Source organism: Tachysurus vachellii, chromosome 5 (genome assembly GCF_030014155.1).
Source record: "Tachysurus vachellii isolate PV-2020 chromosome 5, HZAU_Pvac_v1, whole genome shotgun sequence".
NCBI lineage: Eukaryota > Metazoa > Chordata > Actinopteri > Siluriformes > Bagridae > Tachysurus > Tachysurus vachellii.
In genome coordinates, this window is record NC_083464.1 from 8,988,743 (window position 1) to 9,007,632 (window position 18,890).

At 37.6% G+C, this 18,890-nt stretch overlaps 1 protein-coding gene across 6 annotated transcripts in view; it reads right to left on the reverse strand.

Moving 5' to 3' along the window:
• LOC132845572 (piezo-type mechanosensitive ion channel component 2) overlaps window positions 1–18,890 on the reverse strand; it is a 126,362-nt gene that overhangs the window by 59,085 nt on the left and 48,387 nt on the right. For all 6 annotated transcript variants that reach the window (XM_060869644.1, XM_060869643.1, XM_060869641.1 and 3 more), the window contains 2 exons: window positions 18,283–18,325; window positions 7,929–8,088 (listed from right to left, as the gene is read on the reverse strand). In XM_060869644.1, the coding sequence (XP_060725627.1) occupies window positions 7,929–8,088; window positions 18,283–18,325 (203 nt within the window). The remainder of the gene's footprint in view (window positions 1–7,928; window positions 8,089–18,282; window positions 18,326–18,890) is intronic.

The following is an 18,890-nucleotide window of genomic DNA, read 5'->3' on the forward strand; positions in this document are numbered from 1 at the left end:
CACGGCAATCTAACTGAATAAACCAAACACACTATTTCTCTCAAAGGTTCCCCAAGATACATTCAACAACTTATTGTCTTCAAAACAGCACCACAGTGTACATGAGAATTAAAGGCAAACCTTTATATGAATATAACCGTGTGAAGAGTGAGACCATTTGATAAGTACTTTGATAACCTCAGAAATAAATTTCATAAATTCATTCATTCATTCCTTAATTTTCTACCACTTATCCGAACTTCTCTGGTCACGGGGAGCCTGTGCCTATCTCAGGCGTCATCGGGCATCAAGGCAGGATACACCCTGGACGGAGTGCCAACCCATCACAGGGAACACACACACTCTCATTCACTCACGCAATCACACACTACGGACAATTTTCCAGAGATGCCAATCAACCTACCATGCATGTCTTTGGACCGGGGGAGGAAACCGGAGTACCACAACCCTGGAGGTGTGAGGCGAACGTGTTAACCACTAAGCCACCGTGCCCCCCAATTACATTTATTAAATGGAAAAAATACTACAAAAGAATAATTGAGGGTGGTCAATGCTGGATAATTTTTGGTTAATTGTTTTGGTTTTTAGTTTAGCGTGCACACTCACACACCCAGTCACACACTACAGACAATCTAGAAATGCCATTCGACCCATAATGAAGATATTTATACTGGATGAGTAAACCAATGTACCTGGAGGAAACTTCCATAGCATGGGTAGAACAAACTCTGCACACACAGGTTGGATTCCCCAACCCCAGAGGTGCGAGGCAAACCTACAATAACCATTAACCACCTTGCCCACAAATTTTAGTATCTAGAAACATAAATGTATTATTTCATAAATTCATTCAGCTTCAGGTACTGATTTATCCTGCCCAGGGTCATGGCACCATCTTACATGTTGGCATACTCATTTAGAATAGACAATTCTCCTACTAGAATACTATAAAACCTATTGGAGGTGAAAGGAAACTACTCAATGTGTCGTATATAGCAACAATGCAAAGCAATGCTTTCCTGATCTCCTAATTTGTTGCCTAATTAAAAACACCTAATTAAACAGGATTTATGCGTGCTCTCCATGGTGCTGAAATTAAGTGAAACAAACAAAATACAAATCATTAACAAAATGAAACCATTTTACATAAAACATTTTTAACAGTAGAACTGGAAATTTTCTGGTGTACACACAGAAACACATACAAAGCAACATGAATGTACAGTCCACAACAGGCCATACAGTGGAATTTGGTGTTAAAGTATCTGTGTCACAATCCATAAACCTCTTGGCCGGGGGGCGGACAGTTGGGTTTTAGTCAAGTACACTGCACTTCATTGCCACCCTTAAATTACACAAGCAGACCAAACACAAACAAAAGCGATAGACATACACAGTCAGGAGATTAATAAACAGACAGCCCATAATAAGCAGTGAGTAAAAGTTTAAATAGTATACAATGGTGTGTTTATGGCTATACTGTACATGTCTGTTTATGGTCAGTAGTTTTTCTGATTTAGCACTCTAGTTTGGCATCTGACATTCTGACAGTATGAATAAACTTAACATGAGAAAAATAGAATGAAAACAAGGCAGAGAATGAAAAAGACAAGAGACACAGAGAGGAATAGTGGAAGGAAGGTAGAGAAAGACAAAGAGAGAAGGATGGTCATTTAAGCATTGTCGTTGCCACTGAAAACACATCAGCTAATGCATTCAAGATGTAGTCTTCCAGTGTCTCTCTCACACACACACACACACACACACACACACACACACACACACACACACACACACACACAGAAGGAGTAGAACACCGGAATGCAGATTCATTGTTAATGGCAGTAAAGCACACTGAGGTGAGGAAATGAGGAAGTGTAGCTGCACTGCACACGTAGCTTAGTGTGGCTATATAAATATTGTACCAGCATTAATGTTGCATTCACTAACATTCCCTCAAGTTTATACAGCACCCACTTCACTGGCAAGACGTCTTGATTGTGCACTGTTCCAGTTATTCAGCATTAAACTGACATACCTCATACTGCTTCCAGACAGAGTGTGAATTCACATTTGACAGAAAATGAGGGGTGCTAAAAATATTAACCATAGAAAGCTGTATTTAGAATTGAGTAACAAACACATCCTAAGGTGTTTTATGGCTTTTTGGAAAACTGGATTAATGGATTTTTATGGAAAATTATGGCTTTGTGTGCTGCTTGGGCAGCATTAGATTTGACCAATGAGGTGAAGACTCTTACAGCAAAGGTTTATCTCGGTAACGTGCAATTCTAATCTAAGACATAAAACTGATTTTCTTATGTTATAGAAGCACGAGTAAAGAGAAGTGTCAAGTTCAGCACCACTGTCTGATAGCTTGACATACCCACTATACTGTAGATCAAAATGTTTTGGCCTGTGATTACATGCAATGTAATATCAAAGAGCAATATCAAATACATAAATATGACACCATTCCCTGAATAATGTCATTCTTGTAAATGTTACAAAAGCAGTTTATGCAAGTGATCAGAAAAGATATCATAATAATAAACACTGCATATCTTGAGGACCAGATTACTTAAAGTGAAGTGTTTTGTTTTTCAAGAGAGCATTAAATTAACAAAAGTTTTTTTTCCTGTTAACACAATTTAATTTTCTTGTGATATAGACATGACAAAACCCGACATAATTTTCTCATGAAGTAATTGTATCATGAGAATAATTTCGCATCTTGCAAATGTTTCTGGTGTATGTGCACACTAGTGTCTGAAATCTCCATCATAAATGTCAATCACTGACAGACAGAAAGCTGTTTCAGTGTGAGTGAATCCCTGAATCCCTAAAGGCAAATGTAATCATCCAGCTCTTTTGCTGCATCTAGAACATATTCTTATGCCGAGATCAAGTTGTGAAAACAAATTATAATAATGCAAGGCCTCTTAGAACTTCTGTACAAACTAGCTAATTACTGTAAATAGAATGACAAACTAGCTAATACTTTATTATTATGATTATTATGATTTCATGACTTTGATGAAATACCTGAGGGCCACATTACATTGCATGCACAATAAACTTTTTATACATAAAATGATAAACAAACAAGCAAATATTTTTCGTCACCTGTCCAGTCACATGCTGTAACTCACAGCTGTAAATACAACATCATTCATCCTTTAACAATACTGGGTGAGAAAGAGTAATCTTGTACAGAATATTAGTATTACTTTTCATAAAACAGCATGATTTCAAGTGTAATATAGCTTTTATCATTAACATTTTTATAAATAACAATAGTGAGTACCTGACAGTTCAGATACCAAATGACCAAAAGCTTTGAAAATGAAAATAATTCCCAGAGAACAGCTGGAAAGGCAGTACATATTGCCAACCTATAGTAAGTTTAAAACTGGTTATATACTTACTATAGGTTATATGCTTACTACACTACTGGTTATATACTTACTAAACTAGAGTGAAACAAACATCAGAAATGAACCATTTTTGCCTTACGAAATATCAGCATACTTGCAACCACAAGAGTCAAATTCAAATCAAATTATTCAACTAGAAATAAGTGCTACATAAACTGCTTTGTGTTTTACTAAATTGTGTAAGAAACAAGATCAGCTTGATGGACCAAGTGCTATTTTTTATCTAGTAAATAATACGATTGGATGCTATAGGGTTATACCACATTTTAAAGGATTATTGTGATAATAATAAGTAGGACTACTCATACAAAATACTGAAAATATACTAGATGTTTATTTCATTCATTCATTCATTCATTCATTTTCTACCGCTTATCCGAACTATTCTCGGGTCACGGGGAGCCTGTGCCTATCTCAGGCGTCATCGGGCATCAAGGCAGGATACACCCTGGACGGAGTGCCAACCCATCGCAGGGCACACACACACTCTCATTCACTCATGCAATCACACACTACGGACAATTTTTCCAGAGATGCCAATCAACCTACCATGCATGTCTTTGGACCGGGGGAGAAAACCGGAGTACCGGAATGTTTATTTCAATACTTACATTTTCCTATTTTATATATTGTACATATATACTTTGTGCAAAAATGTATTTTTGAGCACCTCGGTGAGACCCAAAATACAATTATTCAGCATTAATGCCAGTTTACACATTTCTACTGGAATCCAAATACCCATCTGACCAGGACCGCAATGCTCCCAAAAAAGAAATAAACTGTGGAATGCAACCAGGAACCAAAGTGGTGATCTGCATTTTGTGACAGATATTAGGCCAAAGAAAGATGCTAAGTGGCTTCATAGATATAAGATCAGGGTTATTAATGAGCAAGTATTTCCTCTTTAAAACATACAGCCCATCGGTCTGCAGGCTCCACCTGTCCGTTTCCCTTCTGAATGCACATCCATTAGTCCTCCTGTTAAACAGATCATTTACCTGAATAAATACTACCATGATTGCAAAACAAGGCATGGCAGAAGGGAATCAACAGAAATAAACAGATTCCATGCCAAGTAGAAGGGGAATTAGGCCAGGGCAGTGCTGCCAGGACAAACAGGAGCAGGACTGGCAGTGCTCAAGAAACCAGGGCTAGGCAAAAAATTGTACCGGTGTTTTTTTATGTAGGTACAGGATATTTTATGGTGTTTGTTTGATACTGTGAATTCACAAAAATGACCGTACAGAAAGTGTAGATTAATTTTATATACCTATTTGTAGCAGCTCTGACAATACTGATGGCTTTAGGGATTAGTGGACACTTATTAGTGCATCATTTAAGATTTATAATAAACACACATTAAAATGTGTTAATTGTAACAATTTGAAGTTAAGGAGGTGTTTACTGAGCGTTTATACACATAGTCACTAGTGTCTGCACTTATTAAGATCCAGAGGTAAAGCTGTAACTTTAGGTCTTCTGACAAGAGAAATCCAGGGGATTTGCACTTTCTGGTTCGTCTGTAACACGACTCAATGGCTTTTTTTTGTCTTATTAACTACAAGATTAATGTGGTTAAGGGAACAACTTTTTATAGCTGGTATAAGTGATAACAGTAAGTAACTTCCGCATACTTTTCCACAACATTAAACATAACTATAGTTTTAAAGTACATGTCGCTAATAAATATAAACTATAATCACTGGTCAATTGCTGTGATTTTGTTATTGGAAAAAAATGAACTCCATAGTGGCAACAGTAACTCATCTACTGTAAGTATCAGGGAACTATTATGTTTTTTTAATTATTAAACATATCTTTGGGCAAAATTTAAAATGGGGTATAAGGCCTGATCTATGTCTGAATGCAGTCTATAAGAAGCTCTATAAAAAAAAAACTGTGATTCTTGAGCTTTATTTTAAACATAATACCTCTCCAGGGTGAGCATATCCTTTATTTATTCCATTAAGGTTTCTGATATGTTTTCTTTTTGACAATGCAATATTTACATTTCCTGTACTTTCTCCACAAAAATAATTTGTTCTATTATTCTATGTGTCATATAAGTGAAGAGTCAGAGCACTCGACGGTATGACTGTTATCATAGGAACTGGAGAAATTTCAAATCAATGAGAGGCTCAAGTTCAAACCTTGCACTCAGTGGAAATCGATGCTGTTTAAATATCTTATTGGACAAATGAACTTCTTGTGCACATTATGTTGAACATAAACCTAATTTATATAGAGAATGACTCTGACTCTTGTGTAGCATTCCAGAAATCTGCAAATGGTTTATATGGATCCTGCAGTTGTCGTAGAAGTGAAATACAATGCATAAAATGGATAAGGATAGAGGATAATAAAAAAGCAGAGAACAGAAAAAGAAAATTATGTCCATGTTATCGACAGTTTTCTAACATTTGAAATAAAAGGATCACAAGCTATAACATTTATAGTGCCACATAATACAGTGTGAGTTTCTAGGTTTTAGTTTTTATTCTAATAGTTTGATATTTAATTTAAAGTCCAAGTTCCATCAAAGCAACCCCTACATTTTAGCGAGCACAAAAATTCATCATAACCACATACAGGTTGCTAGATCTAGACTTACAGATCCAATGATCATCCTGACAACTTTTATGGCTTTATCAAGAGGTTCTATTACAGGATGCTCCATCAATAAAAACATTAAAACTGATTTTTATTTGGTTCTCATTCTCTACATTTTCATCCATTTTACCTAAACTTCCACAAGCCCTACAAAATAACCAGTGAATGGCACTGTGTGCAAGGTTCCCTAAGTTTATTTTAGCTGATTAAAAACAGTGTCAGTCTCTTCCTTTAGGAGGGTTTCTAGGCTGAGGGACTCTGGCCTATTGTGGGAGGGAAAAACAACAGCCTTGGGAGAAATTGTGCACTATGAAAATGTCTCTGCTTGGTATTCATCCAGACAGTAATGGATTCACCTTATTATCCTCTTCATAACCATGGCTTATAATTTATCACCAAAGAGGCCTTTCTATCTTCCTGAAAGGGAGCAGCCTCCCTCAGTAAAAAAGTAAGATGTATTATGGACCTCTGGTTGTGTGTTCCAAGAAGGTATTAATCAACTAGACTCATAGAGAACAAAGAGAACAGCTTAGATATGCGTAAGGAGTGGGCAAGACCACAGTGTACCAGCAAGGAAAATATGTCCTATCTATCAAATAAGAATTCTGGATTATGGCTAGTCAATATGAAGTGTCAAAATATCCATGCTACTATTAATAACAGAGTACACTTTTCTGAGATATAACGGCTATTAGTGGAATATTTATTATTCCGACAGACACTATTGGTACTCCCAGTAGTTTATTGGATGATAAAATACATTTTAAATGTAATATTTACCCTTCTCCCTTCCATGTTAAATAAATTGTCTATAAGTTAAACAAAAATAATGTTGTACCTCATTGCAGTATTACTGTTTCCTTTTTACAAATCTAAGTGCCACAATGTAACTACAAACAATGACGTACAAGGGGAAATATGTGTTAGTAAGGTCACAGTAAAATCATACAGTAAGCTTAGGTATAGACTCTACACTCTCAAAAATTATACGGGAGCAATAAACACCATGCTTCCAGATATACCCTTAACTGTTGGTTTGCTAATGGATGTAGAGAGTTTAACACATTCATCCAAAATCTCACAAAGGTGTTAAACTGGTTTCAAAAAATAGAATTTACAGAATTTTCACACTCATCGAACCATTCAGTGAGCCCGTATTCCCTGTGTTTGGGGGCAGGGGTCATCCTAGAAGAGACCACCCGTTAGGATAAACACATTTCATTGCAGTATTGACTTGCAGTGATACACAACATGGACAAAAGTATGTGGACACCTGACCATCACACCCAAATGTGGTTCTTCCCCAAACTGCTGGAAACATAGTTGTCTGCAATGCAACTTAAGATTTCTCCTCAATGGAATTAAGAGGCTCAAACAGTGTGGAAGAACATGAGTGTCTTGCACAGAGCCCTGACTCAACCCCACTAAACACCTTTGGAATGAACTGAAACACTGACAAATTTGTCTAATGCTCTTGTTGCAGAATGGACTCTCAGAGCCATGCAACAAAATCTATCAGAAAGCCATCCCAGAAGGGTTTAGGCTGTTTAAATTGGAACAAATCAATATTAATTTACATGGTTTTGTCTGGGAATGGGTTGTTCAATATTCAGGTGTCCACATACATTTGGCCATATAATTGTCTCCTTTTAAGAAGACAAGTGGAGCCAAACAATTCCAGCAAAACTGTTTTAAAAGCATAAAAGATTCACCAGTTGTACCTTTAATTTCACATCCATCCCTAAACTGGATCAACATGCTTCATTAAAAGTATGGCCTTCACAGAATAAGAGAATAATCTTGATGATTTAGAAGTGTGTGATAATAAAACAAAATGTTTTTCGATGCTTCATGGCATCAAATGTTCTGTAAATTTACCTGATTCCCCATGTCGAAGTCAGTATTATGCTGCAACATGTCCTTTCCTGGAGGCTTTTCAAGACTACGACACAGGAGCCATGTAACCAGACCAGCAATGAACATGCCAATGTCTGGGATGAAAACACGGATGCCGTTACCTGCATCTGCCCCCCGGACACTGTAAAGAAATGTAAAAATGTTAGCGAGATGGTTTTCATGATGGAACTAATAGTGTTGAACATCATCTAGATTCTTTTCAGTGTTGTTTCAATATGCCTGCCCAGATCTTTGGGTTTATATTGAACTATCCAGTTGTTTAGGACTTTATGCTAGTATGTAACTTGTTTCATAAAGTACATTGCATCTTTCTAATAACCAAATCTAGTTAAATTAACTGCTTACATGTTGTGTTATTTACATACTATTCCTATTCTATTAGATGAAGAAGAAACCTTTGTAATATATACATTACAGCACAGGGAAATCATTTTGTTTTGTATCTATTTTGTCTGCAGTTATCTTGTTAGGATGTTGGGGTCTGAGTCCTGTGCCAGCCATGATAACAGGGTAAGGACCTTATTCAAGGGCCCAAGGGTGGCACCTTGAAATTCAACCTTCGTTTCAGGGATCCAGTAACTGCTGAGCTATCAGTTGGCATTTGAACCCACACCTCCAGTGGAGCCCTCAACCGCCCAGCCATCCTGACAACTGCTTGGTCATTTCTAGATCTAAAACACTGTAATTTGAAATGACACGCTTCAATCCCCAACCTCTGCTTGAGCCAAATTATCTTTTAAAATATGGTATTTAGTGCAAGAATGTGCTGGAGTACCTCACCAATACACACAAAAATGTCCTGAGCCACAATAAAGACCGAAGATTGCCAGTGTCCTCAGTTAATGCGCTACCTCGTATGGTTCTCATTTCCATGCTCGAGCTACAGCCTTTCGCGGTTCTCTCGGCTCAAGTTCCTTGGCAAGCCTTTCAATCCCCAGACCAAGCTTTTCTTTACTGAGCTACATGTTTCTGTCCTGAAAACTGAAAGTCCACTTGTTTCAACTTGCACCACTCAGTTGTCATTCAGCCCTCATTTTCAGATGTATAAAAGCGTTACAGTACATAGACAAGGTTAGTTTTTATGGCATTAAAAGTTGAAGGTCTTTTGGTAAACTGGAGTGCATTACCACACCAATGGATGCCCACAGAACCATAAACCACAGTCTTACTCAACAGTGACTCAACAATCTACAACACCATCTCACAATACAGTGGGAACGACTGCCTTAGTATCTAAGTCTAATGCAAACATACTGTATTCTAGGACAAACAAGAGATTGAGTCATGTTCCTTCTAAATTATATCTTGTTTGTCAATTACTGCACATGTGCTCATCAATCACTCTATAAATCACAAACAGCCCAAGGAGAAAAAGAAAAACAGCTCAAATTGCAAAAAGATAAGCAGCCAAGTGGCCCTTCACCAGAAAATCAGCCTGCACCTTGTTGACGTTGGGTTTCATGCAACTCTAAACAAATGTTTGGATATGTATGCAACTCGCTCCACATACCCGGCTTTCAAAGAGAAACGTCGGCGACTGTGCAGCCTCTTTAAAGTGCACTGTGTTTGCTCCATAAAATTTAATAAGTGACAGACGGCACTAGTCGGAGCGAGTACTCCTCATTTCGCTTCGTCCACTGCTGACTCTTTTCCAAAGGCACCTCCCTGTACCTAAACAGTTTGCACTACTGCTTAAGGCCGCCTTTTATCTCAGCATGCTAATAAAGAGAAAAGCGTGAGCTGGCAAAATGAAGGTCCTACAGATGGCACTCATTTGGGAATAAGACAGTGTGGTAAATTAACTAGGCAACTCTGGGCCATAAAGAGAATTAAAGGGAGCCGCTATCAAAGTTCACAGTGAAAGCATCAATTTGAAGAGACACCAAGAATATTGTTGGCTCCACACAAAAATCTGTATTTTTGGCTCGCTTTTAGAACTCGCTGAGTGGTTATAATTCTCACATCTATTCCGAGGTTGTAGTCTTACTCAAGCTGGTGTTGTGTTACGCTTTGATGAGTGCGGGTTGGATAGCTAACAGTCATTAGTTGGCACTGCAGTTAGAACATCAGCAGGGGATAATGGACAGGCTGGAGGATCTACGGGCCATCATCACGTCAGCCGACAATACCTCCATTTTCATAGCATGCACAAAAAACAATCCAGGACTCAAACACCACAAAACTAGGGCTTTCAGCAAGGCCTAGATGAAATAGTTTAAAAAGGAAGCATTAAATGTAAATAAACCTAGGCTTCCAACACCTTCATATACAGAACTAACTTAAAAGCTTTTCTTATGATAATTTCAAATCGGTGGTTTGTCCATATATACTATTTGTCAGGGGTGGCAGTGGCCACAGTGAAGATAAAAACCCAACCCAAATGAAGGGATAACAAAAACACGGTTTATTAACAAAAACGGAAAACATGGACAGAGAGAAAAAAATCACGAGAACTAGAACACGACACGGCAAATCAAAAAAGTTACATAAACCAACACAGACAAAGAAAAAACGAGGACTCCGTGAAGCTAGATGCAATGCGAAGGAAATAAATAGACATAATGATTAACAGCCAATTAGGAACAGGTGAGCAGAGAAGAAAAACACACGTGAAACAACACGTTTAAATTCTTAAACTGTTTGTAAACAATATTTATCACCTAATACAATAAATGCTTTACACATATACATTATTTTCCATGTCGCTAATTTCTACCACAGAAAACATCATACTAACTTTATTTCCATAAATAAGCCAAAGGTGACTTGGAAAATACCAAAAGCCTTGAGAGAAAATGTGGGCACAATAACAGGTCAACATGTTGAGGAAGGCAAGTTTGTTACTAAATAAAATGTAATTTTAACTAAATTTCAAAAGTCCAGCTGGCTTTCTGGCCGTCGCATAATTCAATCTCATCCCTCAGAGACATCTGCAGTGAGAGTGGCCTATCATCAACACAGTGGGTCTATTAAGACAGCAAGGGGACTGACTTTTTTTGTAATCTACAGAGATCTTAACATAATATATAATATTACAACAGTATCACAATGTGCTGAGTAAATTATACATCATGAGTTGTGACTAATTAAATACATTTATTTACATTTTTTAGTTAAAAAAGTTCTAAAAAACGTATATGCATTATTGCCTAAGTTTGTGGATACAGCTGGAATTTGTTAACCTATGTATCTACCTAAATACCTACCTACCTACCTATTCATCCATTTATCCATCCATCCATCCATCCATTCATCCCTCCTTCCCTCCCGCCATGCATCCCTCGTTCCCTCCCTCCATCCATGGTTATTTGTTGAGTGCAAATAAGTGCCATTTCTCTTAAATGAGATATTTCACTAATTTTATGATAAGAGGATTAATGCTTTCTCAGGATCTTTGTTTAAAACTTGTAAACTTGTAAAAACTGTAATCTGCATGGTCAAAAGCCAACAGTGCAGTGCAGTCACTGAGGTCACGGGCCAAAGATTCATAAGGGGTCAATTAACCAGAAGGAGGAATTAATGTAGGTGAACAACAGAAAGAAAAAAGTAACAGCACTGAGAATGTGAAATAGAGAAACTATGAAACTTCTGACACAAATACCAAACATTATTATTAAAATTTAATAATAATGATATTATTATTATTTTATTATTAATACAGAGAAATTTCCCCATTGTGGGACGAATAAAGGAATATCATCTTATCTTATTATTTTTTTTAAACATAGCTTAACTCTTTCTTAAACTTCCTGAAATAATATGCCCTCAGGTTTAACTTGCATTACCAATCAGTTTCCCCAGACTTTTTCACTTGTATAACTCCTTATCTATCAGTAGTTGCTAAATAATTTATAATTACAGAAAAACATAATTCATAAGGTTGAATTCTCAAATCTGGCTTTAAATGGTTGGTCTGAAGATGTGAATCATTTTGACAGGCCTATATTTATTCACTCGTTCTAATATTCTATCGTATCTACAGTAACACTATTATATGACATGCCTTCGGGGTAGCACAGGAGCGCGACGGAGTTCCCCTGGTTCAATCGTGAGCTAGGGTTCTTGTTTAGTCGCTGGTTCCTGTAGGTTCCTGCGGGTTTTCTGGTTTTCTCAGAAAAACAGTGGTGGATGGGCTAAGATAAACTGCCCCATGTGTGAATGAGTGTGTGAATGTTTGTGTGCATGGTGTCTTGTGATGGCCAACAAGTTTTCTGTAAGGAGACATTTATTTAGCTTTACTTAATGGAGTCTCCAGGATCAGCACAGTAACTGTCCATGTTGAAGCTGTAATGTGTACAGAAGAAAACATTTTGTAGTTTTGACATGACAACATACATTTTTGTCTTATTAACTTCAAGAAATTGTGATGTTTTCTTCCACATTTAACATACATAACATTCATCCTAAATGCAAGTAGATAGCAATTTAATATCAATCAATGTAATTACTAGGTCATAAAGACTGTTAACTCTGACGATGGATTATTTCTTATTGGGGCCGTCTCCCAATTTGTATGAAACTTGATTGCTTGCTTTGATCTGGAAACACAGCTAATACGAGTAATTGACATTCAGTAATTGTCCTCTTTCGGATGTAAGGCTACCAGTTGTTCCGCTGTCAGGAGAGACACACGCAACACTGATGTTCCTGGCTTGTTTAGCAACAGGCTAAACTCCTCAGGGAGAAATAACATGCACGTAATTTCCCTTTCCAGTTCCGCCAGCAGCTTCTAGTCAGCTTGGTTGCTGAATGAGTGCACACCATGCAGACGAGCAGAATCTAAACATTACAGATAATGGGTTATACATTATTCCTAACCTAGATCTGGATTAATCCTCACACAAGTCTGGCTTTATTCTATCTCAGATTTACTTGGCATGATTCCAACCTCCTGCTATACTTTGCTCTGTTTATCCCATCTCCGTCCTAAGAAAATGGAGACCTGGCAGGCTTCAAGTCTCAATGATTTTAGCCTTGTTGTTTGCAGAGTGAGTCAGCGAGGCCCAGCAAAGGCAAAACGTTGCACAGCGGTCTGTTTCAGGACACTGACAGCTCACAAACACAGCCCATTTTTCTTGGTTTTTGCTTTAAGCTTCTCAGTCACCTTCATTTGGCTTCATGGGACACCTAAACATTTCACAAGGTTCGAGGTAAATAAAAGAGATAAAGTACTAAATATAGTCAGGGATGAATCATCAAACTTTACAATATGCTACATGTTTAAGCCTTGGTGGGTGATTAGCTGATGTAAATAAATAACCAAATGATCCTAACATTCTTTTTTAAGAATAGGCTTCCAGGCTAAGCAGATAAAAATGATAAGCTCAAGCTCAGGATGCTTCTCCTGTAATATGGTAATGAGGTTGGCAAGTAAAGATATTAGCATTAACGCCTCGCATACTTCCCGCTAATCCCTAATAAAGGTCTCAGAGCGTGGCTTTTACTGCTTAATAATTTTCACAGCAAATAAGAAACCGTCCAAATACACAGGGCAGAAATGGCCACCGAGGCTTTTGGCTGATTTCTGTCCAAGGCCAACATGCAGCACAGTGCTACGATTCAAAGCTCACATGGCATTGAGGATAGAGAAATGCCTGTTGCAAAATCCCTTGTGTTTTAATGACCTTTCTCATTGGTTAAAGCAAAACAGCTAATTTATTTTGTACCAAAACCATTTATGTATGCAATGTATCAGATTTATTTTGACACAGAGTGTAATGGTTCTTCATCTATTATTATTTATTATTCCGTCAATTTGTCATCTGTATTTAATAATGACTGGCTTTCTAAATAACGATCTAACGATCAGCTATTAAATGGTACTGAGTATCTTTGAAAAATGATTTCTTTAAAGGAATACATTTGAAATAAATCTGGAAACTTTAAATCAACCTTCAACTAAATACCAGACAAAGCAATATGTTGAGGAAAAAATAGCCTGTCTGAAGCACAAAAAAATGAAAGGAAGCTGATAACATTCACCTATTCTGTTATTATGTAGACTTCAGAACATGAGGGGAAATGCTGATATGATTAGCAGAAAGATTCAGAGCACCAAACAGAATCTACAAAAGCCTACTTGATCTCAGCATGCCCCAGGATCAGATATCCGCTTATCAGAATGTGAAAGGAAACCTAGCAAAAAATGGCTTTTTACCAGTACACTGGTGTGCTGCTCTGCCAACAGAATGGAAGTCGTCTTATTGGACATTTTCAATCTGTTTAAACAAATTATTAAATCACCGCAAAGGTGCAAAATTAGTCAGGATTAGTTCGATTTCAGTTTAAGACATTATTACCGCTTAACCTGAATTCTTATGGTTGAAAATATAACCTGCAATATTAGATGCTTGTGTCCATGAACTTGGGGCATCTCATAGAGCAGAAATGGGTTTGATATCACAATTTACTATAAACATTTATGTGAAAAAAACTAAAAAAGTTTTTTTGGAACTTTTAAGGAATCTCTTTCGTCTAATAGGTTAGGTAAAAGATGAAATAGAAACCAGTACAAATTCTCAAAGCCCTCAGTGTCTACTTTTATACGAAGCCTTAACCACCTGTGTGGAGTGCGACCTGACAAAGAAATTAAGCGCTGAATATGAACACAACAAAACAGGCAGAAATTCTATTTTCTGGTCGCTGGTAAAGAAGAGTTAAAAGTTAACAGCTCTTATGGTGTCGTGTACATGGTTGTTTATAAGAGACCGCAAAAGAAACCTATTCCCATGTTTTTATTAAGAGGATCAACAGAACTTTTCATGGGAACTCATTTTGTGAGTGAGATTGTGAGGACCTCAGGCAATTTAGTTATCTGGAGGATTTTTTGGAACAAACAGCCTCCCAAAATGGCTAAACCAAGGAACAGAAAATAGACAGATTGACCTCTTTTGCATCAGAAGATGTAAATAAAAACAGACATACAGAGGATGAGAGGATGTTCTTTAGATGTAACCTTTTTCCCTTGCTAATTTATTTAGGGATCATTTCCTTAAAGTACAGTACATAGTCAGATACTTTGCACTGTATTTCTACTGGTGTTAGTCCATGCAAGTGGTATGTTCTTCTGCTATTAGCACATTCTCCAAAAGGTTCTATGTGTTATATCATAGTTCTGAGATGCTTTTATGCTCACCATAGTTGTAAAGAGCATTTATTTGAGTTACTACAGTCAGCTCAAACCGGTCCTCAGACCTCTCTCACCAACAGCATTGCTCAGCCAACAGAAAAGTTTCAAAGATATAAACTCTAAAATCTCAAGAGATCAGCAATTTCTGAAATACTCATCCCAGCCCATCAGTCATGGGTACCAACAATCATGCCACAGTCCAAGCCATACTGAGATTTTATTGGTGGAAATTATTTTATGTGCTGTGCTAATGTTCTCTCCATGTCCTCTCATGTCTTAAGGGCCAGGTCTTTGCACAGCTTGAGTTAAAGTCGAGGCCATTTTTCTCCAAGCAGCTCTCAGACACCCTCAGCTCATTGCTCAGCTGGCATTCATCAGAATTATTAGTCATCCCTCTCCTGCCCGTCCACCTGCCACTTTGCTACGGGGGTAAGCCAGACAGCCGCCATAGTCGCGCCACAGCAGGCCCCAGGAGCTTCTCATGGTGGCCAACAGACACACAACTAGTCAAATAATACCAACAATACATAATAATAGCAGTCCAGTAAACATGATTATACAGAAACTAAATGAGCCTGGCTTGAATGGTGCCACCTGTCCTAAAGACTAATTTAATCACATGCATCTGTTGCCAGTCATCTCTGAGAATGCCGTTTAGAGGATTGATTTCGGGGAAACAAATGAGTGCAGTCTAGGCTGTTGTTGGATGGTGCCTACTGCAGATAAATGGTATTTGTTTCTAGCAACCAACGTTTTCTTTATTGAAATGCATTTAATAAAGAAAAGATTTTAAGTACATGTGTCTTTGAGGGCAACAACCTCCTAATCAATATACAGTTGTTGGACTGTATATGACTGTAGAATATAACTTTATAGACTGTTCATAATAACACTCTCCGGTGTTTATAACAGTTTATAATCACACCCTTTAGTGTCACCCAAAAGAGGATGGGTTCTCTTTTGAGTCTGGTTCCTCTCAAGGTTTCCTCCTCTTCCATCTAAGAGAGGCTCCTCAGGCTTGCTCATTGGGGATAAATACAAACACGTTTAAATATCGCTCATAATCTTGTCCTTTTGGATAACATTAATCTTTGTATAATATGAAACATTTTGTACTAGATTTCTTAGGATATGAAATGAATTGAATTGAATAGAATTTAAATGGCAGTGTGAGAAATGGTCAAATCAAACCCAGTTTACAGACAGGACATCTAATAGCAATTTCATTTTTATATTGTATAATATTTTAGTGAAGGTGAAAAAATTAAAGGGATATTTGAACGTGTTACTTGCGTAAGTAATTATTAATCCCAAAATATTATTTAGGACAAAGTCTCTTCAGGCTTCAGACCATTACATGATCATATTTCTCTGTAGATTAAACTGTTTTATTTGTTTTATGCCTTATTTTTACAGGCTATGAGGAAATGGTGCCTGATGATACCATTGATAATTCGGGATTAGTGGAATGCCCAGCTTCATTCACTCTTCAGAGCCCTTAACAACCTTCACGGAGATTCAGGGTGCATGAGTTTGTTGTGCAAGAGTTTCTCTCACTACAGGATAGATGTATTTAGCTGCCCGGGTGTTTTCTACAAGCCATACGGTGCAGTTTATGCAACAGGGACATGACATGCAGCGTGCACTTTTCTTCCTCATACACATACATTTTTGTCAGGATTCCACAAAATAAGTGAAATGTCAGTACAAATATGAGTACAAATATGAGCGGAGAAATAGCTCATACTGTAGCTCACTGATTAAATACTCCTTCCACTGTAACCAAACTCAGCAATTAAAGATGGATTGTTCTGGATTATTTTCTGGGATAAATTAGCACACAGTTTGTTATTAAAGACATTACAGGAAGTGTTGCCAGATGCTTAGAATTTGTATACTCATCAACTGCTGACATTTATTTATCTTTTTGTTTATTAATTTGTTCTTCTTTTTCTGTCTGCCTATGACAAACTACATTTTATAGACCATCTTAGGACCGTGGTGGAGGACCTATTTAAGGTACTTGAGTATTAAAACTAATTTGTTTTAACATTCCTGGATTACTCTGTCCATTGGGTTACTACTGCCACAAAGCCCTGGCAACCCTCATCACAACACATATGTCACAAACTTATAGATAAATTCTACATGTAACACAGGAATTCAACGCAATGTCAATGGAATAGACTTACACATTTCTACATACAGCAGTCTTTTCAATAGACTAAAACACAACAGCAGCTGTATTAATGTCCCACATATTACTCGCATGCTCTGACCTTCATTTCTTATTCATTTTTTAACACATGTATGACTTTCATCTGTACTCCAGAGCCTTTATGCTTTATTACGGATGTGGTAAGCCTAGTGGTTAAGGTGTTGGACTACCAATCAGTCCCTGAGCAAGGCCCTTAACCCTCAATTGCTCAGTTGTATGAAAGAAATTAGTTGTAAGTCTCTTTGTATAAGGGTGTCTGCTAAATGTAAATGACCATTTCTATCATTTCAGAGCAACTTTAAAATGAAATTTGTGCCTCAGACATTGCACGAAGGTGTGTGTGTACAGTATGTTTGTGTGTATCTGTATGTCCTGCTAGCACACCATTCCTCACAGTTCCGTTTTTCAAATAACTGCCTATTTTTCCTCTTCTTATTTTATAGCTCTGTTTACAGTCAGGAAAGTGTGTATGTGTGTTTGTGTGTATGCATTTTTGTGTGTACAAATAATCACACAAATACTCAGTGTGTGGCCCTTGCTTGTGTTTATGTATATTATTTGGCTTTGTGTTAGAAGTTCTTTAACTTGGCAATGTGTGTGTGTGTGTGTGTGTGTGTGTGTGTATAGGGTGAGAGGGAGTTCTTTATTCCTCTGTTCATCCCACAAGCATCATACACTTGTGTGGGGTAAGTTAGTAAAATTTGTTGGCTCCTTTAACAACCCTGTGCTTGGGTTGGATTGGATTCCGCCTTACGCTTTCATTAAAGCGAGTATCGTATAAATAAATGATCTTTTTCATGGCTTGATAAAATATCCTTCAGTATAATATCCTGGCTTGTTGTGGCAAAGAAATCATGGTCTCCAATGAAAACAGGCGGATCAAAGCAAACAATAAATTGTCTGTTGTCATCATTCACAAGTAAACGCTGTCCAGCTGAATTTATAATCTGGAGACAACACACTCCTACCTTTCAAAGCCCAGCTGTCTTATTGATTTCTCCCATGAAGAACCTGCAGGGAAAAAAAAAGCAGAAACAAGATTTAGAGAAACAAATAAGTTCACAAATATAAACAAATTCATAAGAGACATATAAGAGAGATAGAACAGTATACAACAGGGTAGAGTATAGATATATCTATAATGTATTGTATACAGGGCTACTGCTAGAAGGCGGGGTCAGTTTTGGGGGCAAATACTTGTATTCTGCATATTGTTTATGTACAAAGCACAATATAAACTTAAAATGGTTTGCAGGGACTGACATGGTCAGGTGGCTGGGAATGTCTTATGCTTCTCTCTCTCTCTCCTCTCTCTGTCTCTCTCTGTCTCTCTCTGTCTCTCTCCCTCTCTCCTTCTCTCTCTCTCTCTCTCTCTCTCTCTCTCTCACTCTCTCTCTCTCTCCCTCTCTCCTTCTCTCTCTCCCTCTCTCTCTCTCTCTCTCTCTCTCTCTCTCTCTCTCTCTCTCTCTCTCTCTCTCTCTCTGTCTCTCTCTCTCTCTCTCTCTCTCTCTCTCTCACTCACTCTCTCTCTCTCTCTCTCTCTCTCTCTCTCTCTCTCTCTCTCTCTCTCTCTCTC